General features: G+C 46.3%; 1 protein-coding gene across 1 annotated transcript in view; it reads left to right on the forward strand.

Moving 5' to 3' along the window:
• VPS39 (VPS39 subunit of HOPS complex) overlaps positions 1 to 25,619 on the forward strand; it is a 116,534-nt gene that overhangs the window by 42,201 nt on the left and 48,714 nt on the right. The window contains exons 14-18 of the mRNA XM_073577854.1: positions 6,154 to 6,295; positions 6,451 to 6,537; positions 8,628 to 8,701; positions 16,423 to 16,521; positions 19,672 to 19,771. Of these exons, the coding sequence (XP_073433955.1) occupies positions 6,154 to 6,295; positions 6,451 to 6,537; positions 8,628 to 8,701; positions 16,423 to 16,521; positions 19,672 to 19,771 (502 nt within the window). The remainder of the gene's footprint in view (positions 1 to 6,153; positions 6,296 to 6,450; positions 6,538 to 8,627; positions 8,702 to 16,422; positions 16,522 to 19,671; positions 19,772 to 25,619) is intronic.

Here is a 25,619-nt window from a genome sequence, read left to right on the forward strand (position 1 = left end):
TATATTTAAAAAGATATTGGGGTAGTAGTCTGATGACTCTGGCTGATGGGATGATGTGGGATATTAGGGGTAGTAGTCCGGTGGCTCTGACGGGATGATGTAGCATATTAGGGGTAGTAGTCGGGTGGCTTTGACGGGACGATGTGGGATATTAGGGGTAGTAGTCCGGTGGCTCTGGCTGACAGGATGATGTGGGATATTACGGGTAGCAGTCTGGTGGCTCTGACTGATGGGATGATGTGGGATATTATAGTGAATGTGACTATGCGGAGTGGGTGGGGCTGTACACTCAGAGAGATTATATTTTTTTGATATATATATATATATATATATATATATATATATATATATATATATATATAATATTTATTTCTCTCAACCGTATAGCTCAGTTATGTCCTTATATACTGGAGAAAAGAATTGTACGCAGTATTGAAAGTGTAGCCGCAATGAGCATCTGTGCCTCTTTTAATGAATCCTTTTATTACTCTGTCGCCTCATTGGGGGAGACAGAACCGTGGGTGTTATGCTGCTGTCCACTAGGAGGCGACACTATGCATAATCTGAAAAAAATTAACTTTGGCTCCTCCTCTGCAGTATACACCCCTGGACGGCGTCAGCCTTCTCCAGTTTTTGCTTAGTGTCGCAAGGAGGCACACCTTTTTTCTTCCGTTTTTTTCCTTTTTTGTCCGGAAATACAGATGAAGAAAAGTGGGTCTCCAGCGAGACTCCCGGCATGGCTCCCTCCTCGGTCCCCCATTAGGGGTACCCGGTTGAGGTCGAGGTGGCTATTCCCCATGTCGCTCCCTCCCCAGTCCCTCGGGTCCTGGTTCGAGGTCGAGACCCCCACTCCTTCCCCAACACCTTTGGGGTCTGGGTTGAGGCGAGGATGAAGACCCCCTGACGGTGACAGACGCACCCTCCCTAATCCCCCGCAGGGGGCATTAGGTTGAGACGCCTCAGGTAGGGTCGGAGAACAGGCAGCATTCCGCAGCTTCCAGGGACCCCAGGCCGGCTGAGGGATCCTGTTGGGGCCGGGGGAGGGTGCGGACTGGATGGCACAGCAGAGACAGGGCTTTTCTGCGTCCCTGTCTCTGCAACAGCAGCGGCTCCATAGCGCTTCAGGGGCCCCCCATACAGGAACCGCTACCCCCACCACTATCCAGTCGACCATTCTGGGGGGGTCTGGTACAAATCCGCCTCCCCCCCCCCCCCCGACTACCGTGCCGCTCTGGAGCCCTCCTGGGCATCAGGCCTCTAATTTAGAAAGCGGCTTCGGCCTAGCCGAAGCCGCCGCCTTCTCCCTGCCCCCCGGCCCGCCCCCCCGGATGACCAAAATGACACGCTGGAGTGTCATAGAAGGGGCGGATTGAGGCAGAAAGGGCGCGTTTTTACACAGCCCAGCGCGCCCTTTTCAGCTCTCCGCCCCCTCCTCCCTCTCCTCAGAGTCCCGGTGGCCATTTTTTCTGGATGAGATCCAGGAGAGGAGCATCACAGCGGTCTCCGGGGGGCACAGAACTGGGATCTGTCGGCGCTGGACCTAGGGGCACACCGGTGGGGTAAGCTCACAGCTGGGTTCTCATTACTCAGCTGTGAATCTATACTTCCTATAAGGCTCTCTGTGGGTTCCCTCTGCGTAGCCAAAAGTTGGACACCATGATAGCCAATGCCACTGGGGGTAAGAGTACCTCTCTCCCTCAACTAAAACCGAAACGCACGTTTAAACGAAGAAACCAGATGCGATTCCGATCCTTTCGGAATTCCTCGGGCTGGTCCGTTTCGTGCCCAGTGCAAAACCGTAACCGTTCTCCACGCAGGGACAACCCACGGACGCAGCAGCGACCGGACAGGTCTTGGCAGTCGAAAGCAGGCCAAGCGAAACCCAAGGGAGGAAAACCTCAGAACTTCGCTTCTTCATGACTCGCGAACTCCGGAAGACACCCCACCAGTAGGCGGCCGACTCTTACTCTTTCAGCAAGTCTGGCTGCCTATTACAGAAGACAGGTGGGTCAGGGAAATAGTGTCTTCCGGATACAAGATAGAGTTCACTTCCGCTCCACCGAACCGGTTCTTCCTTTCTCTTCCTCCAACACCACCAGACAAGGCTCGTGCTTTCCACCAAGCGGTTTCCTCTCTCCTTCAATCAGGAGTTGTGGTGCCGGTTCCCGCGAACGAGAGATTCCGAGGGTTCTACTCAAATTTGTTCGTAGTCCCCAAGAAAGGAGGCAGCGTCCGACCCATACTGGACCTAAAACAGCTCAACAATTACGTACGGGTCCGTCATTTCCGCATGGAGTCCCTCCGGTCCATCATTGCATCCATGGAGCAGGGAGAATATCTCGCCTCCATAGACATAAAGGATGCGTATCTCCACTTACCAATTGCTCCCACCCACCAAAGGTTTCTCAGGTTCGCGGTCAACCAAAACCACTACCAGTTTGTCGCCCTTCCGTTCGGACTCGCCACGGCTCCAAGAACGTTCACCAAAGTCATGGCGGCCACCATGGACGTTCTGCACTCAAGAGGCATTCTAGTCGTCCCGTACCTGGACGACCTCCTCATCAAGTCTCCCACTTTCAAAGACTGCGAGGTCAGTGTCTCAATCACACTAGACACTCTTGAGTCGCCTGGGATGGCTAGTCAACCTACAGAAATCGTCGACTATCCCAACTCGGACTCTAACATTCCTGGGAATGGTATTCGACACCTCCAGGGGCCTGGTGCTCCTTCCCAAGGACAAGACACTGGCCATCCGTCTGGGAGTTCGCACACTCATTTGCAGTGCTCCTCGATCTCTCCGGTTTGCCATGAGAGTCCTCGGCCGGATGGCAGCAGCAATAGAGGCAGTGCCATTTGCCCAGTTTCACCTCAGGGTCCTTCAACTAGCCATACTCAGATCTTGGGACAGGAACCCCTTCTCCCTCGACAGGGAGTTCAGGTTGACGTCATCAACCAGGAGGTCCCTGCATTGGTGGCTCAAACCAACCTCGCTTACACGAGGGAAGCCCTTCCTCTCAGGACAATGGAAGATCCTGAGATTTTTTACCAGATCTGTCAACGCTGGGGAACCCCGGAGGTGGACCTAATGGCATCCCATCTCAATACCAAGGTCCCCAATTTCATGGCCAGGACACACGACCCGCGGTCACTCGGAGCGGATGCCCTGGTCCAGGACTTGTCCCAGTTCCGACTCCTGTACATTTTTCCACCCCTCCCCCTAATCTCCAGGGTCGTGAGGAAGATCAAGCAAGAGGGAGTTCCGACCATCCTCATCGCGCCAGACTGGCCCAGACGTACATGGTACGCCGACATCGTCCAACTTACAGCAGACGCCCCCTGGCGTCTACCCGACCGTCACGACCTTCTGTCTCAAGGTCCGTTCTTCCACCAGAATTCAGGGGCTCTCAATTTGACGGCATGGCCCTTGAAACCTGGATTCTAACCCAGGCAGGTTTTTCACCGGCAGTCATTGCAACTATGATCAGGGCAAGGAAGCCTGCCTCCGCCAAGCTCTATTACCGTACCTGGAGAGCTTTCTTTTCTTGGTGCAAATCTCATGGACAAGTCCCACTCCCTTATTCCCTCCCTCGCCAAGCTATCCTTAAGTTCGCTTAAGAGTCAGGTGTCGGCGCTTTCAGTCCTTTTTCAAAAGCGCATTGCTATTAAACCGTAAGTAAGGACTTTCATCCAGGGAGTTTCCTGATTGGTTCCTCCCTACAAACGTCCGCTGGATACGTGGGACCTCAATCTGGTTCTGACAGCATTGCAAGCTCCACCCTTCGAACCTCTTAGAGGAGTTCCACTCTCCATTCTGTCTCAGAAAGTGGTTTTTCTAGTGGCGATCACCTCGTTACGCAGAGTGTCGGAATTGTCAGCACTTTCCTGCAGACGGCCTTTCCTAGCCTTTCACCAGGACAAGGTGGTTCTCCGCACGGTACCTTCCTTCCTTCCGAAGGTTGTGTCCAACTTTCACCTCATTGAGATTTCACTGCCATCCCTTTGCCCGGTTCCGGTTCATAGAGTGGAGAAGGCTCTGCATACGCTTGACCTCATCAGAGCATTGCGGATTTACGTGTCCAGGACTGCACCTTTCCGGAAGTCTGATTCCCTCTTCATTCTTCCGGAAGGTAGTCGCAAGGGGCTGACGGCTTCCAAGGCTACCCTTGCCAGGTGGATCAAGTCCACCATACATGAGGCCTACCGACTTAACAGTTCCCCTCTTCCGGCCGGTATCACGGCACACTCTACACGGGCAGTAGGGGCCTCCTGGGCCATTCGGCATCAGGCTTCGGCACAACAAGTGTGTAAGGCGGCCACTTGGACTAGCCTACACACGTTTACGAAACACTACAGTGTTCATACCCAGTCCTCAGCGGATGCGAGCCTGGGTAGACTGGTTCTGCAGGCGGCAGTGCCCCTAACTTAGGGACCTGCTAGCACAATATTTGTCCATTGCTTCCCACCCAGGGACTGCTTTGGGACGTCCCACGGTTCTGTGTCCCCCAATGAGGCGACAGAGTAAAGGAGATTTTTGTGTACTCACCGTAAAATCTTTCTCTTAGCCTCTAATTGGGGGACACAGCTCCCACCCTGTTGCCCTTATGGGCCGTTGTGTACGGTTGAGTTCTCATATTGTTCTTTGAGCTCGTACATAGTAGCCTTCTTACAGGCATGGTTATGTTATTTGGTTACGTTCCTCCTTATGCTTTGGCACAAAACTGGAGAAGGCTGACGCCGTCCAGGGGTGTATACTGCAGAGGAGGAGCCAAAGTTAATCTTTTTCAGATTATGCATAGTGTCGCCTCCTAGTGGACAGCAGCATAACACCCACGGTTCTGTGTCCCCCAATTAGAGGCTAAGAGATTTTACGGTGAGTACACAAAAATCTCCTTTTTATTTGCTTTTGCAGCAGCTGGATGTTGAGTTTGCTATATGCCTAAGTCTTTGTCTGTTTTTTTTTTTCCATTTTTTACCTAATTATACATTTATTTCCACTATCCAAGTGCACAACACTAAATTTATCTACATTAAACTTCAATTGCCATTTCTGAGGCCAAGTCTCCAGCTTACATAAACCCCTCTGTGTTGGTTACATTGGAGAGTTTAGTATCATCTGCAAATAGGTAAGTGAAAGAAATCCAAGCATATATCCGTTGGTAAAAAAAAAAAAAAAAAAAAAATTACCAATTCATTTTATTAAGTGTCCATAAAAATACCAAAGAAAATCTTTAAAACTTAATCTGAAGGACGATTAGCCACCAGAAACGCATCAGTTTCAAAGATTTTCTGTCTCCCATTTTTTTTTTCTTCTTTCTTTGATATTTTAATCTACCACTGATTAAATGTTTTAAGATTTTTTTGCCAATGGACGGATGTGCTTGGAATCCTTTCACTTACCTATTTGAAGATAAATAAGTGGAAAAGCAAGTGCATTAAATAATTAACATAGGGTATTTAGTAAACTGTTTTTTGATCAAAAAAAGCATAAAGCTTATTAATCTATAGAAGAGGGCCCAATACTGACCCATGTTGTATTCAACTGTTAGCCAAGCATACTGTGTTCCAGTTATAACCTCCTTCTGCGGACGCTGATTGACTGCAGCACTCGATTTGCCATGACACTGGCAATCGAGTGCCTCTTGTGAGTATAAGCATAGGCATTGTAGGGGTTGTCCAAGTAGTGGATAACACCTTTTTAAGTACATGACATTTATTGTAAAGATTCTGTTCACCCAAAATTATTTCCGTAATGGATTTGTACAGATTATGGGTGGAAAAAGTTGGAATGATTGTTTTTGTTTACACGATAAAAGCTTGGTGTTTTAATAAAGTCGTGTAGACTTTTAACATCCCTTGTAGTTTCTGTGATGCCTATACAAGTGAGAGTTAAAGGTACCACATAGAATAGTAAGCTACATTCTTTCCGTAATTCCCATTTACTTCTATGGCCATTACGAAAAGTCAGCTTTGCACAGCTCACTCCACTAACTGGAGTCCCACCATCCTGTGGCCAACGCACAGGTGCAGATATTGCTGTCTGTGAATAGCTGACATGGTTCTAGACAGAGTGCATGGCCAGGACTTAACTATGTGGGTCTTGGTTTTCCTCCCTTACACTAACCTTCACAGTGTAATATCAATCTTCTTCATTAGACTAATGTTGCCCTGGTGGCTCCTCTCTTGCGGCTGGAGAACAATCATTGCCATGTGGAAGAGAGTGAACATGTGCTGAAGAAGGCACACAAGTACAGTGAGCTCATCATACTTTACGAGAAGAAAGGCCTTCATGAGAAAGGTGAGAAATGGGCTGTTATGGCGGTATAGAACATCGCATCACCGGGGTCTAGTGCTAATAATTGCATCCTCTAATTTTGTAACAAGATTTGCCAAGTCCATTAGTATTGTCAGTGTGTATTTTACTATTTATACTGATGACTGGTGTTTCTGCAGCTCTTATGGTCCTGGTTGATCAGTCAAAAAAAGCCAATTCACCACTGAAGGGTCATGAAAGAACTGTACAGTACCTGCAAAGGTTAGGTGAGTACCAAGACACGTAAATTATGTTTAGATTGTTATCATTGTGAATATGTTCTTATTTTAAGTGTCCCAACCTCCAGCCCTAGTTATTGCAGTAGCGCCTCTGGCCCCGCGCTCAACAAAGGGGAGTGGTTTTTTTTTTTGTTTTTTTTTAATGTCTGCACGTCATCAGGAGTTATGTGAGGGGGACTGGCTGAGGGATTTTTTCAGTAGTTAACCTGTCACATGCGGAGACAGACAGGCTTATCTTAATTAATTAGCAGCTAATTAAAATGTCCTACATCCTATGCACATTGGTCAGCAAATTAACCTGTAATAGTCAGCCATGGTCTTGGATTCTGCAGCTGTACCTTGTGCTGCTTGCTAGTCATAGGGAAGCATTTGTCTGCCCCTTATCAGATCCTTCTGGCTTTCTCCTCATTAGAAGAGCTAAGTCAGGATTTTTCTCTGGCACTAATTTTATATGGACATAGAAGGGGGCTGGCTTAGCTTTTGAAATGACAAGTCAGCTTACCTGCTTACCTTCTGATGAGCACAAGTCTGGAAATGCAGCTGCTGAATCTGAGACCTAAACTAAGGGCTTGCTCACATGAGCGCATAACTCGGACAAGTGCTATGCTATGTTTTATCAGGTAGCACTTGACACAATATTATACTATGGGGTAGTGCAGATCTGCGATTTTTCTTTTTCTCATGCTGATTCTGCACACGAAACAATTGCGGTATGCTGTACGTGGCCCCGGAATTCGGATCACACGCACCCGTACAAGTCTATAAATGTGTGTCAAATATCAGACTGTACTCGGATGACATGAGTGCAGTCTGACATCCGCGGACTTGGACAATGGAGGAATTAAGTTCTCCGTTTTCTCCATACCAGTATTGTGATTCTCACATGCAATAAACTCAGATGACAGTAAACTGACACTTGGCTGAAACGCAGAGCAGTCCGTGATCATCGATCCAATTTATTTATGAACTGGTAATGCTTCTCCTGATCCCAGCGAGACCGCGTCCTGTATTTCTATAAGACGGGCGGTCAGTCCGTGCATTGTGATTTTTGAAATCGAACCAACCAAGGTGTCTGAAAGAGCCTGAACTTATTCACCATACAACATGAGATGTAAGAAACTGTCATCATCTGTCCAATGACGTGAAAGTATTTCTCTCTTCCTTCGTTCAATTTTTGCACATTTGTTCCTCTGATACACGTTTTAACAAAGATTTTTTTTGTAAGGAAAAGTAAACCTGAAATAACACAAACTTCACAGTTTCTGAAAGATAATTTTACGAATTGAATGGAAAATAAGCCAACTCCAGCTGTCCTAGTGTGAGAGTCCCGTAACCTAGCTAAGGAGGCCCAGCACGAGCAAACTGTGCCTTACATGGCCGGTAACTTGGCTAAGGAGCCTCAGCACAAGCAGTCTGTCTTAAATGGCCCGTAACCTAGCTAAGGAGGCCCAGCATGAGCAAACTATGCCTTACATAGCCCGTAACCTAGCTAAGGAGCCCCAGCAGGAGCAGTCTGCCTTACGTGGTCCGTAACCTAGCTAAGGAGCCCCAGCAGGAGCCGTCTGCCTTATGTGGTCCGTAACCTAGCTAAGGATCCCCAGCACGGTCAGTCTATGCGTTACATGGCCTGTAACATAGCTAAGGAGGCCCAGCACAAGCAATTTGCCTTACATTGCCCGTGAACTAGCTAAGAAGCCCAAACACGAGAAGTCTGCTTTACATGGCCTGTAACCGAGCTAAGGAGCCCCAGCACAAGCAAGCTAGGGCTCACAGCTTGTTCATGCTGCCTTGAAGCTGTCTGGATAACTTGTTCTGTCCCTCAGCACTTTAATGTTGGGACACTCTGGAAGAGCGCACAGCTTGGACAGTGTCTTGACCATGCCACTCATCTCAACAGTCAATCTTTAGGAGCTCTTTGCCACTGACAATGCAAGAAGCCTGGAGTGGTGAGCTGCTGAAGTCCTCTTGAGACCACCCCTTGAAGAGCTTGAAAATGAAACCTTTATAAAATGTTGCTGACTTTGAAATACAAAATAAAGAACATGTTCACGTTCCCTTCACGTTCCCTTTTTCAACAGGAGCAGAAAAAATTTCTTTGATCTTTGAATATTGCGTATGGGTCCTTCGAGACTTTCCTGATGATGGATTAAAGGTAATCACTGTCTCATAATTTTAGATTTTGCAATAATTCATATAGAAAAGTGTGACTTTTGGTTACTCTACTGCACAAAATCAGTAATCAGCGAGGATATGGTGTTTTTGTCTCTGAGGACTTGTTCACACTACCGTATGTTCAGTCCGAGTGCTATCCAAGAAAAAAAAACGGCCAGCACCTGGGTCAGTGTTATTCTGAAAAATCGGAAGGTGTTATGGAGTCAACGTATAACATCCAATTTCTCCTACGCCTCATTGGGGGACACAGAGACAGTGGGTGTTATGCTGCTTGCCACTAGGAGGACACTAAGTAAACCAGAAAAAAAGTTAGCTCCTCCCCTGCAGTATACACCCTCTCGCTGGATATCTCCAGTTCATGCTTAGTGTCTGTAGGAGGCACTTGGGTCTGGTTTCAGACCCCACCGTTTTTATTTTATTTTTGAATTTTTCTGTAAATTTTTATTTTTTAATTAACGGAGTGAAGGGGGCGACGGTTCCTTTCTACGGCCCACTCTCCCCCATGCCAACAACAGGCAAGCACGCGGAGTATACCTCCCTGTACACTTTCCTGCGACGTTTGGGGCTGATTCCTCTAGCAATTTTGGCGATGATCCTCACCACTGGAGCTTGGGATTCCACGGACAGCGCTTACGGATATGAGGGCAGGCGCAATGGAGAAGACTGGACAGCGCTTACGTAGGCCCTGAATCAGCCCCATAGCTTTCCATCCCCCTATCATAGGGAGGATCGATTGAGCATGGCCCCTTTTAAGACCTCCTCCAGCTCTGCTACATTAGCCCAGGAGATGAGAGCCTGCATGTATGGCCAGACAGCGCCGAGCACTGGAGTTGAGGTATGGGGTTGGGTCCTGGCCCCTGGGAGAAGCGCTGACTACCGCGGGTAGCCCGGGAAATTTAGTCCCCGGCTTTCCGGCCTACGCCGCAATTTTAATAGCCCCGCCCACTAGCGCCGCCCCACCTACCGCAGGTAGGCTCAGAAATTTAGCCCCCGGCTTTTCCTGCCTTCTAGGCCACAATTTGAATATCACCGCCCTGGCGCCTCTCATCCCTGATGAGACGTGCAATTATAATCTCGGGGTGCCATATCCTTTTACCTCAGCCTGCTCTGGAAGCTGTGAGGCGGGCATTCTGCCGGATACCGGGTGACACCGCAGGGCCACCGCTATTCCTCCCGGGGGATACAGAATAGGACCGGGTAAGCTGCATCTGCCCTCAGATTAAAGCTTAACCCCTTCCCGGAACGTTCCCTGCAGCTGCAGCAGACTCTGCCGTTAACCCTTTCAGGAGCGCTATGTCTCAATCTAAGGAGGTTAAACGGGCGGCTAAAAAGCACATTGCGTTTTTTACCGTGTGTACCACTTGCAAGTCTACCCCTACCCAGTGCACAGACTAATCCGTTATGCACGGACTACGACCCGGCCTGCGCCCCGACCTGCGCTCAATCGCCCCTCGCTGCCGCTGCTGACGAGCCTCCTGCGTTTAGTACCCCTGAGTGGGCTGCTTCCCTGTCACGGTCGGTGGAGTCTCTGACCTAGGCTACATTCTCCCTCAGGGAGGACTCTTTAAGCCAGAAGGAGTCCTTCTCCCCCGAGGAAGGCTCTGGTGTCGGCCGGGAACCGTCCACCAGCAGGGGCTGTACTCGGTCAAGGGATGGTCAGGTCTCTAGAAAGTGGACCCATGACGAGTCCCGTTAGCGCCTCTACATCTGCGACTCCTGTCTCTCGCTCTCCCTCTCCTGGAGTTCTCAGCGAGCACGACTCTGAAATCGAATCTGACACATCAGCCCCACAGAATCCCCCAACGTGTCCAAGACGTCCATTCAAGGAGTTTCCCATGTGGCGCCTCCTTATAGAAGGCCATTGGAATCATGGGACCTTAACCTGGTTCTGGGGGCCTTACAGGAGTTCCCTTTCAAACCGCTGCAGGACGTGTCATTGACCGTCCTCTCTTGGAAGGTGGTATTTCTAGTGGCAAGTTTCGGAATTGGCAGCCCTGTCCTGCCGCTCTCAGTTCTTGAATTTTCATCAGGACAAGGTAGTTCTCAGGACGTCCCCGTCCTTCCTGCCAAAGGTCGTATCCTCTTTCCATCTCAGCGAGGAAATTGTTTTGCCTTCCTTTTGTCCGGCGCCAGTCCATCGCATTGAGAGTGCCCTCCACACCCTGGATGTGGTTAGGGTTCTGAGACGGTACATCTCGCGGACGGCTCCCTTCCGCAGGTCAGATGCCCTGTTCATACTTCCAGAGGGGCATAGGAAGGGTCTAGCCGCTTCAAAGGCAACGCTAGCCAGGTGGATTCACTCAGCGATTCAGGAATCCTACCATGTCAGAAACGCGCCTGTCCCAGCGGGAATTAAGGTGCACTCTACCCGGTCAGTTGGCGCCTGTTGGGCCATTAGGCACCAGGCCTCGGCAGAACAGGTCTGCATACTTTTACAAAACATTACCAAATTCATTCTCAGGCCTCTGCGGATGCAGCTCACGGCAGACGCGTCCTGCAGTCGGCAGTACCTCAGTGTTGACTCAGTGGTGCATGGGGTATTAGCAGATGTATGCTCCCCACCCAGGGACTGCTTTAGGACGTCTCACTGTCTGTGTCCCCCAATGAGGCGTAGGAGAAATAGGGCTTTTTGTGTACTCACCGTAAAATCCTTTTCTCTGAGCCATTCATTGGGGGACACAGCACCCGCCCTGTTTAGCCTACTGGCTCATTTGTAGCTTTCTTAGGTTTTGACTAAGGTTATTGTTGACTGTTTAAGCTCCTACTGCTTTTTTCACTGAACTGGAGATATCTCATCCAGTGAGAGGGTGTATAGGATGTGCTGGAGCAGAAACATTATCCTCATCCAACTTCAGAATCCTGTTCACTGATTCTATAAGAAAACCAAGCGACTCCTGATCAGTTGGGGGATTCTGAGGGGCTGACGTGTCAGATTCGATTTCAGAGTCGTGCTCGCTGAGAACTCCAGGAGAGGGAGAGCGAGAGACAGGAGTCGCAGATGTAGAGGCGCGAACGGGACTAGGGGACGCGTCATGGGTCCACTTTCTAGATACCTGACCATCACTTGACAGAGTACGGCCCCTGCTGGTGGACGGTTCCCGGCCGACGCCAGAGCCTTCCTCGGGGGAGAAGGACTCCTTCTGGCTTAGAGTCCTCCCTGAGGGAGAATGCAGCCTAGGTCAGAGACTCCACCAACCGTGACAGGGAAGCAGCCCACTCAGGGGTACTAAACGCTGGAGGCTTGTCGGCAGCGAGGGGCAATTGAGCGCAGGTCGGGGCGCAGGCCGGGTTGCAGTCCGTGCATAACGGATTAGTCTGTGCACTGGGTAGGGGTAGATTTGCAAGTGGTACACACGGTAAAAAACGCAGTGTGCTTTTTAGCCGCCCGTTTAACCTCCTTAGATTGAGACATAGCGCTCCTGAAAGGGTTAATGGCAGAGTCTGCTGCAGCTGCAGGGAACGTGCTGGGAAGGGGTTAAGCTTTAATCTGAGGGCAGATGCAGCTTACCCGGTCCTATGCTGTGTCCCCCGGGAGGAATAGTGGTGGCCCTGCGGTGTCACCCGGTATCTGGCAGAATGCTCGCCTCACAGCTTCCAGAGCAGGCTGAGGTAAAAGGATATGGCCCCCTGAGATTATAATTGCGCGTCTCGTCAGGGATGAGAGGCGCCAGGGCGGCGATAATAGCGCGGGCGGCGCTATTCAAATTGTGGCCTAGATGGCCGGAAAAGCCGGGGGCTGAATTTCTGAGCCTACCTGTGGTAGGTGGGGCGGTGCAAGTGGGCGGGGCTTTTAAAATTGCAGCGTAGGCCGGAAAGCCGGGGACTAAATTTTCCGGGCTACCAGCGGTAGCACGGGGGGGGGGGGGGGGGTACTACGTCAGCGCTTCTCCCAGGGGCCAGGACCTGACCCCCATACCTCAACTCCAGTGCTCGGCCATACATGCAGGCTCTCATCTCCTGGGCTGATGTAGCAGAGCTGGAGGAGGTCTTAAAAGGGCCATGCTCAATCGATCCTCCCTATGATAGGGGGATGGAGAGCTATGGGGCTGATTCAGGGCCTACGTAAGCGCTGTCCAGTCTTCTCCATTGCGCCTGCCCTCATATCCGTAAGCGCTGTCCGTGGAATCCCGAACTCCGGTCGTGATGATCATCGCCAAAATTGCTAGAGGAATCAGCCCCAAACGTCGCAGGAAAGTGTACGGGGAGGTATACTTCGCGTGCTTGCCTGTTGTTGGCTCGGGGGAGAGCGGGCCGTAGAAAGGAACCGTCGCCCCTTCACTCCGTTAATTAAAAAATAAAAATTTACAGAAAAATTCAAAAATAAAATAAAAACGGTGGGGTCTGAAACCAGACCCAAGTGCCTCCTACCGACACTAAGCATGAACTGGAGATATCCAGCGAGAGGGTGTATATTGCAGGGGAGGAGCTAACTTTTTTTCTGGTTTACTTAGTGTCCTCCTAGTGACAAGCAGCATAACATCCACTGTCTCTGTCCCCCCCAATGAATGGCTCGGAGAAAAGGATTTTACGGTGAGTACACAAAAATCCCTATTTTTATGAATACAATGCGTGAGAATTGGATGCCATACTGTCAACAGAGGAAATTATTAATGTTCCTGTAAATGATTCTGGATTGTATACAGATAACAAGTGAGAAAAAAAATCATCTGTTTTATGAATGAAAATGACTTTGTGCTCGTGTGAACCTACCCTGACCGGCATTGCATGGAGATCAGCCGGTACGGTTAGTGTGGTGTCATCCTGTGACATAAGTAAAACTGACATTGCATTCATACAAGCGCATACTACAAATGGGATGTGCCGGAGTAAGGGGGTCCACATCACATATGCAGTACATATTTTTCTCAAGATTGTCAAAACTGGTATGTACCAATAATAGTGATAAATCAACAATTTGTGTAGCTCTAATGGTGGTAACTAGTGATGAGCGAGTATACTTGTTACTCAAGATTTCCCAAGCATGCTTGGGTGATCTCCAAGTATTTGGAAGTGCTTGGAGATTTAGTTTCTGTCGCCATAGCTGCATGATTTGCGGCTGCTAGACATTTCCTAACAGACAATCCCCACATGTATTCAGGCTGTCTAGCAGCCGCATATCATGCAGCTACGGTGACAAACTAAATCTCTGAGCACGCCAAAATCCTCAGATCACCCGAGCATGCTCGGTAAATTTCGCTCATAAATAGTGCTAACTAGTGATGTGCGAACGTGCTCAGGTGCTAACTGAGTGTCTTCAGCGTGCTCAAATACTACAGTGCCTTGCGAAGTATTCGGCCCCCTGGAACTTTTCAACCTTTTCCCACATATCATGCTTCAAACATAAAGATACCAAATGTAAATTTTTGGTGAAGAATCAACAACAAGTGGGACACAGTTGTGAAGTTGAATGACATTTATTGGTTACCGTATATACTTGTGTATAAGCCGAGATTTTCAGCCCATTTTTTGGGCTGGAAGTTCCCCTCTCTGCTTATACACGAGTCATATACCGTGGGGGAGGGGGAGCGGGGGTGTCAGATCATACTCACCCTTCTCTGCAGCTCCCCTGCTTGTTCCATGTCAGAGCTGCTCTCTTCCTGCTTCAGCTGTCAAATGGTACCCGCTCATTAAATATGCGCATATTTAATAAGCGGTACCACTTGACCGCTGAAGTAGGAAGAGAGCAGCACCGACAACATGGAACAAGCCGGGGAGCTGCAGAGACGATCACCAGGACCGGGTGAGTATGAACGGGGGGGGAGGCATATTCACCTGTCCCTGCGCTCTGCTGTGTTGCGTCCTGTGCAGTGACATTCAGGTCAGAGGGCGCGATCGTGCCCTCTGCCTGCACAGTCACTGCAGAGCCCGCAACGCTGATGAGCAGCGACGAAGGTGAATATACAGTTTTGTTTTTGTAACGGAGGCAGCGGCAGCAGCAGCAATATGATGGGGCCACACACTGTGCAAGTTAACTGGGGCCACTCAACTGTGCAGCATTATCTGGGGCCACTCAACTGTGCAGCATTATCTGGGGCCACTCAACTGTGCAGCATTATCTGGGGCCACTCAACTGTGCAGCATTATCTGGGGCCACTCAACTGTGCAGCATTATCTGGGGCCACTCAACTGTGCAGCATTATCTGGGGCCACTCAACTGTGCAGCATTATCTGGGGCCACTCAACTGTGCAGCATTATCTGGGGCCACTCAACTGTGCAGCATTATCTGGGGCCACTCAACTGTGCAGCATTATCTGGGGCCACTCAACTGTGCAGCATTATCTGGGGCCACTCAACTGTGCAGCATTATCTGGGGCCACTCAACTGTGCAGCATTATCTGGGGCCACTCAACTGTGCAGCATTATCTGGGGCCACTCAACTGTGCAGCATTATCTGGGGCCACTCAACTGTGCAGCATTATCTGGGGCCACTCAACTGTGCAGCATTATCTGGGGCCACTCAACTGTGCAGCATTATCTGGGGCCACTCAACTGTGCAGCATTATCTGGGGCCACTCAACTGTGCAGCATTATCTGGGGCCACTCAACTGTGCAGCATTATCTGGGGCCACTCAACTGTGCAGCATTATCTGGGGCCACTCAACTGTGCAGCATTATCTGGGGCCACTCAACTGTGCAGCATTATCTGGGGCCACTCAACTGTGCAGCATTATCTGGGGCCACTCAACTGTGCAGCATTATCTGGGGCCACTCAACTGTGCAGCATTATCTGGGGCCACTCGCTGTGCAGCATTATCTGGAGCCACTCACTGTGCACCCTCGGCTTATACGCGAGTCAAGTTTTCCCAGTTTTTTGTGACACAATTGGGGGGGGGGGGGCTTATACACGAGTATATACTGTATTTTAAATTTTTGTGGCAATTGAAAAGTGGGGCATGCAGTATTATTCGGCCCCTTTAACGTAATACTTTGTTGCGCCACCTTTTGCGCTCTTTCGAGAATCTGTGGAAAGAGCTGAAAACTGCTGTTCACAAACGATCGCCATCAAACCTCACTGAGCTCGAGCGGTTTGCCAAAGAAGAATGGGCAAGAATTTCAGTCTCTCGATGTACAAACCTGATGGAGACATACCCCAAGCGACTTGCAGCTGTAATCGCAGCAAAAGGTGGCACAGCAAAGTATTAAGTTAAAGGGGCCGAATAATAGTGCACGCCCCACTTTTCAGTTTCCACAAAAATTTTTAAAAAATGCCTTATGAAGAGACCCGAGTAGTCTCGAAAGCTTGCAATGTGTTACCATCTTTTCAGTTAGCCATTAAAAGGTATTAACCACTGAGGACTCTCAATTCTGAATATTTTTTTTAAAAAATATATAAATTTCGTTCAACTTCACAATTGTGTCCCACTTATTTGTTGGTTCTTCACCAAAAATGTACATTTGGTATCTTTGTTTGAAGCAGGATATGTGGGAAAAGGTTGAAAAGTTCCAGGGGGCTGAATACATTCGCAAGGCACTGTATGTTAAAGTCCCAGCGGCTTCTCGACAGCCACAATACATGCAGTGATTGCCTGTTTGTTAGGCAATCCATACATGTGTTTAACTATACAAAATAGTCATTTTTCCCCTGATATTCTGGAGGAAAAGAAACTTGATTAAAAATAAGTAACTACTGTAAATGTGTATAGTCTTACAAATGTCCGTACTTTTAACGTTCATGACGTATTATTTACTGCACGTAACAGATATTCACTGAAGACCTCCCAGAAGTTGAACTCCTTCCTCGAAATCATGTGCTATCGTTTTTATTGGAAAACTTTAAGCACCTCGCTATTCCCTACTTGGTGAGAAACTAAATTTTGCTTTGCATTTTGTTGTGTAAACTTAGAACATGTATAATGCATTAAAGGTGTATGTCCATCTCTAAGATCCTGTCCCAATATGTAGTGATGTAATTAATAATATTAGCAAATACCTCTAATTAGAAATGTAGTATAGTTCTTCTGATTCGCTATGTCACTTACGCCATGTGCAGGGCATTGCAGTAGCTTAGGCATCCATGGTTACTACCACTAACACAAGTAACTCACTGTATGAATGGTTGTAAACATGGATGCTTAAGTCACTGCAATGCCCTGCACAAGGGTGTAAGGTACAAAGTGAATCAGAAGGACTATACTACATTTCTAATTGAAGCTATTACACCTACTACAATATTAGAATAGGAACTTTGAGATGGACGTGCACCACAAGGACTATATTAAAGGGGGATGTTTAGCATCACTTTTAAAGGAAATTCTGTGAAGACCAATTTAGTAACAAAACTTTTAGTCATGGCTGTACAAGGCCTAGTAATATATAGTATTAGAATTTAGAAGTACTTGCTTTGAAGTAATCTGATGAGTGCTGAGAAATTGAGCTTTGAGAGCACCACCATGCCTTACAGGTTGTCAGGTCTTGTGGATAAAGTAATGGCTGTCACGGACGTACACCCTCAGTGGGCGACCATGAGACCCGGCCACAGTCCCTTTCCTACAGTTTCTGATACTGTCATGGTTGTGTGGTTGTAATGTGTCAGGTATTGCAGTGAATAAGTCCTATCCTTAGAAATGTACAGTACTCCTTCACAAGATAGAATATCCCATTATAATGGGATATTCTATCTTTGCGCATGGGTTTTGGTGATTTTCATATTCTTGAATAAAAGAGCCGCTCCCCAATTTTAAATAAAGCTTTTCCTATACCTTTTATGGATAGATGGGGCTCCCAACTGTAAGTGTCCAGGATGGAAATACCCCTTAAAGCATATCAAGACCACCCAGTGCCTATTGCGTCCACATTTACATAATATTTTGCAGAACTCTACAATCTATACATCCATTACTCTTGCAGGTGATTGTGTCCCAACACCCAGATTTCAATTTTACGAACAACCTCTGGTCCTGAAGACTCCCATCTGGACCTTATCTGCTGTATGTCCTAATCAAATGACCCCTATGATAACCAAACATGGCACTCTGGAAGCATTTGTTGTATAAACACATTGTACAAGGGTCCATGCTGAAAAAAAAAAATCCTCTCTCCACTTGTCTGTCAGTGAGGTTGGCCAAAAGTGTTGACACCCTTGAAATTGTTCCAGAAAATGAAGTATTTCTCTCAGAAAATTACAATTACACGTTTTGTTACTCACAATGGAAATATACAAGTGTATATCGGAACACAAAAAAATCAGACATAAAAAGCAAATTAGACATAATTTCTCAGAAATCCCAAAATGGGCTGGACAAATGTTGCCACTTTCACCTTGAAAGGAATCAGTCACCCCATGTAACATTTTTCACCTATTAACATGGGAATACAGGTGATTAAACTAGTCACACCTGTATGCACATATCTTCGGTCTTGTTGTTGAGAAAGAGTCTTTTATTTCTTTATGCTAATGATTTCTTCCAGGCTCTGGGGCATGCAGAGCTTGGAAGAAAACTCAGGCTGCGGTCTTCATATGCATACCGCCCCCTCTCCCATCAGCTCCACAGTGCCCTGTGACATGTATTGATGGCCCCGGAATCCTGCACTTGCGCCCTACATTAGTGCGACTATACCTATACGTACCTTATCGGCCCTTCTATGGCCATTGGCGTCATTGTTCTTCTGCGCAGTAGCTATGACACGCAGGCATCGGCACAGAAGAACTGTACCATGAGTTGTAAACTTCTTGATTATGTTGCGCACCGAGGACAAAGGAACATCAAGATCTCTTGAGACGGATTTGTAACCTTGAGATTGTTGATATTGTTCAACAGTTTTTGTTCTCAAATTCTCAGACAGTTCTCTTTCTGTTCTCCATGCTTAGTGTGGCACACGCAATGCAACGGTTGAGTCAGCTTTTTTGTATCTGGTTTCAAGCTTGATTTTGATATTGCCCACACCTGTTACTTGCCACAGGTGAGTTTGAATGAGCATCTCATGCTTAAAGCAAGGTTGTGCACCCAAATTTTTTGAGAGGTGCCAATAATTTTGTCCGGCCCATTTCTGGGGTTTTGTGAGAAGTTATGTCCAATTTGTCTTTTTTTTTTTTCTGTTTTTTATTATTTTGTGTTCTACTACACACAGGAAATATACGTGTATAACAAAACGTGTAATTGAAATAATTTTCTTGTAGAACTACTACATTTTCTGGGACTATTTCAAGGGTGCTAACACTTTTGGCCATGACTGAATTTGGTATCGCTATGCACTGGAAAACTGGAGGATTTATTTTTTTAAGGAACGATTATATTTTGAACCAACTGCTTTAGAGAAAAATCTGAAAATAGTAGACTTATTTAAGCTGTTACTGCCTTTTATCACTACAGAAGCGTTACAAAATAAAAAATTATCCTCCCCAATATGAATACTTTAACAAAATGCTTTTGACAAAAAAAAATACTTTAGGTAAACCGGTATTCTGTAATCTATAGCTAGGTTCACATTGCGTTAGGGCATCCGTTTAACGGATTTGTTAAACGGATGCGCTAACGCTGATGTCATTTTTGACATCTTTAGTGACCTATTGCTAACGGTATGCGTTAACGCATGGAAGTGCTAAGGTACCCTGTGCTACCATGTGTTAGCCCATACAGTTCTATGCACAGCGCACAGCGAACGGGTCCGTTTGCTGTGCGTTACTGCCAATGCACCCAAAAACATTGCATGCAGCGTTCGAGGGTGCGTCATGAATTAACGCATACTTGCTAACGCCGATTTTGGTATGCGTTAGGATGCGCTACATTCATTGCAGGCAATGGCGGCTTTAACGGGTCTGTTGCATAGCGTTAGTGCCGCTACGTAACGGATCCGTCAGCGCATTGCCCCTAACGCAATGTGAACCCAGCCTATGCCTCTTAATGTGCTTTATTGTCCCCAAATTGAGGGTTTCTCGGGATGTACTTACTATTTTATGAACATTATCTGTTAGTGATCGGTGACTTTTTTTTTTTTCTTTACCGTTCCAGGAACATATTATCCTCACGTGGGAGGATAGGGGCCCTGAATTTCACAACTGTCTCATCAAGTTGTATTGCGAGAGGGTGCAGAGTCTTATGCAAACTATAGGTACTTGGCTTATGGATGTAGTGGAAAAATATAATGCTTATTCACACCTTTTCCATTTTGGCTGCTTTTACAGATACATTCGGCATAATTTTTTATTAATTTTGTATTTTAAAGTGCAAACTCAACCTTAGGCAGCTGCAAAGGCAAATAAAAGTGTGGGAGTTGTTAAATGGTGTGGCTGCTCATGAAGCAGACACTTTTTGGCACCTTCCATTGAGGGATACAACACCTTGGGTTATAGCTAGCTGCCGCTAGGAGGTGGATGCTAAATTGTTAAAGGAAACCTGTCACTTGATTCATGCTGTCCAAACCACGGGCACCATGAATCCAAAGCAGAATTGCATGAACATGAACCAATTATGGAAGTACAAAGATGTCTCAATCAGCATTAAACAAAGACTGGTCACTATAATTGTGTTCCTGTTTGTGATATATGGCTGTGAGACATGGACTTTCACAAGCAGGCAGAAGAATATTTGGCTTTGAGTTGTGGTGCTGGAGAAAGTTCTATGAACAGAGATGTTCTTCATCATATAAACCCAAATATTTCATTGGACAGCAAGATCACCAGAAACTGAACTGTTTTAGATATGTGATGAGGGAATATTCACTAGAAAGGGAGATGCTACTCAGAACCATCAGTGGTAAACTATTCTATGCTAGACTATTCTTTTATCTGGCTATGGTCCCCGGCAGGATCTTCTAACTATATTTTCCCTGAAATGCTGGATTGTGACAGAGTAAAATATACCTGGCTGCAATCATGCAGCCAGGAATAGATTATTCTTCTACAAGAGGAGGTGAATTCTCTTTCAATGGTAGTCTTATAAATAGAATCTGGACAGACATCAGTCTGAGATGGCTGAGTGAATCCGGCATTGAGCATGGGGTTGGACGCTATGACCATGGAGGGTGCCTTCCATCTCTAATAGTCTATGATCCTGCCTGTGGTTTGGTTGGCATGAATCAAGTGCCAATTTTCCTTTTAAGCATTTGTTCTTCCAATCAGCTGTACTCTTCTTTGATTAAAGGGCCTGTCACACTAAGCGATATCGCTAGCAATATCGCTGTATCGTCACTGGTTTTTGTGACGTAGCAGCGATATTGCTAGCGATATCGCTATGTCTGATACCTCCGACCGGCTCCTCCGCTGGTTATCGCTGATCGCGCGAGAACGTCCTTGGCCGTTTCTCGTCGTCAGCTTCCTGCTGGGCTTCCTGCTGTGACGACGAGCGACGCGTGGACGTGGGCGGGAGGACGTCAGGATTGCCGCGTCTGACAGGTAAGTAGCGACCCCGACCCCTGCGATGTCGCTGGTGAGATCTGCCTGTGTGGCAGCTCACTAGCGACCACTTAGCGATGTACCAGCGATCCTGACCGCGTCATATCGCTGGTCGGGATCGCTGGTGCATCGCTAAGTGTGACAGTACCTTAAGTTTAGTGTCCGGCATGAGGCAGACATGCCTGCTTGGCAGGTACATGTTTGTTTGTTTTTCTCCCTTTTAGGATGGTACTACAGGACTGATTTATTACTGTTGATCTTCATTAGGACAGGATAATAGTATGGCGTAACCTTCCTGGTGCCTGTCTGGCATCTGAAAGAATAGGTGTCAGCAGCTGTACAGTGGGTCGTCTTTTAAATTTCTTTTATGTTGGTCTTTCATTTGACAGGCTTGTGATTCTTTAGAGTCTGTCGGCGCTACAGCCGCATTTTTACCCTGTCTGCAGTATAGGTCTGCTCATGGCACCAGAGGAGAAGCCTCCACTGATAGTACAACTGACATGTGGCAATTTGCGACCTACTGCTGAAATGCAAAGTTTTCGTGCAGTCAGTCATTCTCCCTATCATAATCAGTATCAGACTTCACTAAGTCATCTCAATCTATTGTGAACCTAATGGGTTTTTTAACACACAGACTAACCCTAGTTCCTCAGTGGCCACCCTTTTCAGGAGACTCTCAAGGCAAATCTACTAATGGCTAAGGTCTGATCACCTCTGCATCACATGCCTCTTTACCATCTTCTCCCCCAGGATTCAGATATTTAATCTTTAGCGGAGAAATTCCCCAATCAGACTCTGACTCAGATGAAGAACCGTCTCAAACGGCCCGTATAGTTGACAGCCTTAAAACTGCTGCCAAGGAGATCTTTAATGTGACGGACAAAGACTTCCTCAAGGAAACTGCTTCTCTTTGGCATCCCCGATGACCAACCCTTGTATTTGTAATTTGACCAAGCACTTGACAAATGAAGGAATTTTCTTGACAGATATTTTGCAAGGCCCAAACATTTTGGCAATTTGTATTCTTTTCTGCGCCAGTAGGCCTTTCAATTCCCCATTTGCCCAAGCATAACATAATATCTGTCAGAGTCTGCCTCCTTCCAAGACCTGTGACACTGGAAATGGAGTCCTTCTGCTAACTGAAATAACCCTTATAAAATATAACTTTTATGAAGTTCTATATAAAAACATTATTCATATACCCACCACAAAGGTGAAAAGTGCAACGTGCAGAGGAAAAAATTTTATTATAGCGGGCTAGAAACAATGATTCAAAATATAGACTGGTATTTGACACCTAGCTATATTTTCTTTAACATAATGTATTTATTTGCAACTACTGTAAGATTATCATATCGCCAAAGGTTTATCAAAGAGTTCAACCATTGATAAAAGGCGATTACTAGCCCTGTGACACAATGTCCCATCAAGGGAACGATAAAACTGCTTGCCAAGGGTGCCCCACATAATTCACTGCCTAGACAGGTATTCAATTGTTGCACTGAAGTGTCTAACGGCTGTGGTTACAGACAACAACCAGTCAAACTAAGCTGATATGGAGAAGGTGGTGTACTGACCCTCCATGCCACCCCTGCTGTACCCCTACCTATTTGCGGAGGTTGGCAACTTAAGAATGCGAGAGATGGCACCCCGCTCGTGCGTCGACTGCTCCTACACAGCCCTGATACAGACATATAGTGAGAAACAGAGGGCCAGTAGGCCTATATCCATTGTTAGCAGTGTGTCCAGTCACAAATAAATGTATCAAATATTGTGTACTTAAAGATCTCACATGGTAAGGGTATATGTGTAAAAGATGATAGATCACAGGAGCAGACACACTTTCCTACACACAACATGAATCCTGAGTGCTTAGATTAATATAGCACACCTTTTAAGTATTGAAGACTGGTTAGGGATAGTTTACCTGGCAGAGAAATAGAAGGACAGAATATATATGAACCGATTGGCCCACTAGAAACAAAATAGATGTGACCGTAATAAAGGGTCATAATTCGTAGCTTATCTGCTTAGATGTGATGCTCCTGGTAAGGGATAATCATGCCAGATGGGATCTTGACGTGTTTCCCCCGTGCTGGGTTTATCAGGAGATGTTAGAATGTCTGCATGTGGCAGAAGAACAATGTCCTAGAGATGTGGCTGGAAATGGAGTCCTTCCCAATATCCACATTGTGAGGCTGCTGGTTCACCCTCAGGCCAATATTCTCATCTTGCAGGACTACCACCAGTTGACAATAGCTCTAGAATTGCATTCTGTCTGCTGCTCCTTTGGTCCTGGAGGTAGAGGACATTGCTCAGAATATCTCCTGAAGGAAGCAAGCAAATGTATCTGCAAGGGAACTCTTGACCCTTCCAAGCTTCTTACCCATTCCTCTGCCCTTTCCTATAATTACTGAACCTTATGGTCCTGAAACACTGCATTTGTCACTTCGGTTTAAAGGAATATATAAGCAGCAAAGGATATGGCTCCACTAAAACCATAGAGAATGTACTCAACTGTACGCATTGGCAAAATTCAAGAAGAAAACGGATGTGTATAAAATTGGTGATTCATAGAATTATAGAACGTTAGAGTTGGAAGGAACGTTGAAGGTCATCGTGTTCAACCCCCTGCTCAATGCAGGATTCATTAAACCATCTCAGACTGATGTCTGTCCAGCCTCTGTTTGAAGACTTCCATTGAAGGAGAACTCACCACCTCATGGCAGCTTGTCCCACTCATTGATTACCCTCACTGTCAAAAAATATTTTGTATTACCAAATCTCCATCTTCTCCCTTTCAGTTTTATTCCATGGCTTCTAATGTTTCCATGAGCAAATAAGAATGATGATCCCTCTACACTGTGACATCCCTTCATATATTTGTAGACAGCTATTAAGTCTCCTCTTAGCCTTCTTTTTTGCAAGATAAACATTCCCAGATCCTTTAGTTGTTCTTCATAGGACATAGTTTGCAGTCTGCTCACCATCTTGGTAGCTCTTCTCTGAACTTGCTCCAGTTTTTTCAATGTATTTTTTAAAATGTGGCTCCCAGAACTGGACACAGAATTCCAGATGAAGCATGACCAAGGTGGAGTAGAGGGGGATAACTACTTCACATGATCTAGACTGTTTCTCTTGATACATCCTAGAATTGTTTGCTTTTTTGCTGCTGCATCACACTGTTGACTCATGTGCAATCGGTGATCTATTAGTATAGCCAAGTCTTTTTCACACGTGTTGTTGCTTAGTTCTATTCCTCCAATTCTATAGATGCAATTTTTGTTTTTCTTGCCCAGATGTAGAATCTTGCATTTCTCCCTGTTAAATACCATTCTATTAGTCGCTGCCCATTGTTCAAGCTTATCTAGATCCTTATGAATCTTTTCCCTGTCTTCTCTAGTGTTATCGGTGCCTCCTAGCTTTGCATCATCTGCAAATTTGATTAGTTTACCTTAAGTTCCCTTATCTAGATCATTTATAAAAATGTCGAACAACACGGGTCAGGACCGAGCCTTGTGGTACCCCACTTCAAACACTTGTCTAATTGGATGTGCAACCATTTATTACCACTCTTTGAGTACGATCACTGAGCCAGTTATGAATCCACCTAACCGTAGCCTTGCCAATCCCATACTTGGCTTTTTTTTTTTTAATAAGGATAGTATGAGATACTTTATCAAATGCTTTGCTGAAGTCGAGATACACTATATCTACTGCATTTCCCTAATCCACCCAGTCAGTGATTCCATCATAGAAGGAAATTAGATTAGTCTGGCATGACTTGTTTGCTACAAACCCATGCTGGCTCTGGTTAATTGATATATGCTGTTTAATAATTTATTCAAATATCTTTCCTGATATAGAAGTAATGCTCACTGGCCTGTAATTTCCTGGCTCTTTTTCTTTTGACTATAGGGACATTTGCCCTTCTCCATTCTTCTGGGACTATTCCTGTTTTCCAGGATCTTTCAAAGATTCTGGCTAGTGTTTCTGCAATTTCCTCTGCTAAATTTCATTACCCTAGGATGTAATTCATCTGGACCAGGAGATTTACAGTTAGGTCCATATATTTGGACAGAGACAACATTTTTCTAATTTTGGTTCTAGACATTACCACAATGAATTTTAAACAAAACAATTCAGATGCAGTTGAAGTTCAGACTTTCAGCTTTCATTTGAAGGTATCCACATTAAAATTGGATGAAGAGTTTAGGAGTTTCAGCTCCTTAACATGTGCCACCCTGTTTTTAAAGGGACCAAAAGTAATTGGACAGATTAAATAATTGTAAATAAAATGTTCATTTCTAGTACTTGGTTGAAAACCCTTTGTTGGCAATGACTGCCTGAAGTCTTGAACTCATGGACATCACCAGACACGGTTTCCTCCTTTTTGATGCTCTGCCAGGTCTTCACTGCGGTGGTTTTCAGTTGCTGTTTGTTTGTGGGCCTTTGTGTCTGAAGTTTAGTCTTTAACAAGTGAAATGCATGCTCAATTGGGTTGAGATCAGGTGACTGACTTGGCCATTCAAGAATATTCCACTTCTTTGCTTTAATAAACTCCTG

This window comes from Dendrobates tinctorius, unplaced genomic scaffold, assembly GCF_039654945.1.
Source record: "Dendrobates tinctorius isolate UK_male_01 unplaced genomic scaffold, ASM3965494v1 ptg000057l, whole genome shotgun sequence".
Taxonomy (NCBI): domain Eukaryota; kingdom Metazoa; phylum Chordata; class Amphibia; order Anura; family Dendrobatidae; genus Dendrobates; species Dendrobates tinctorius.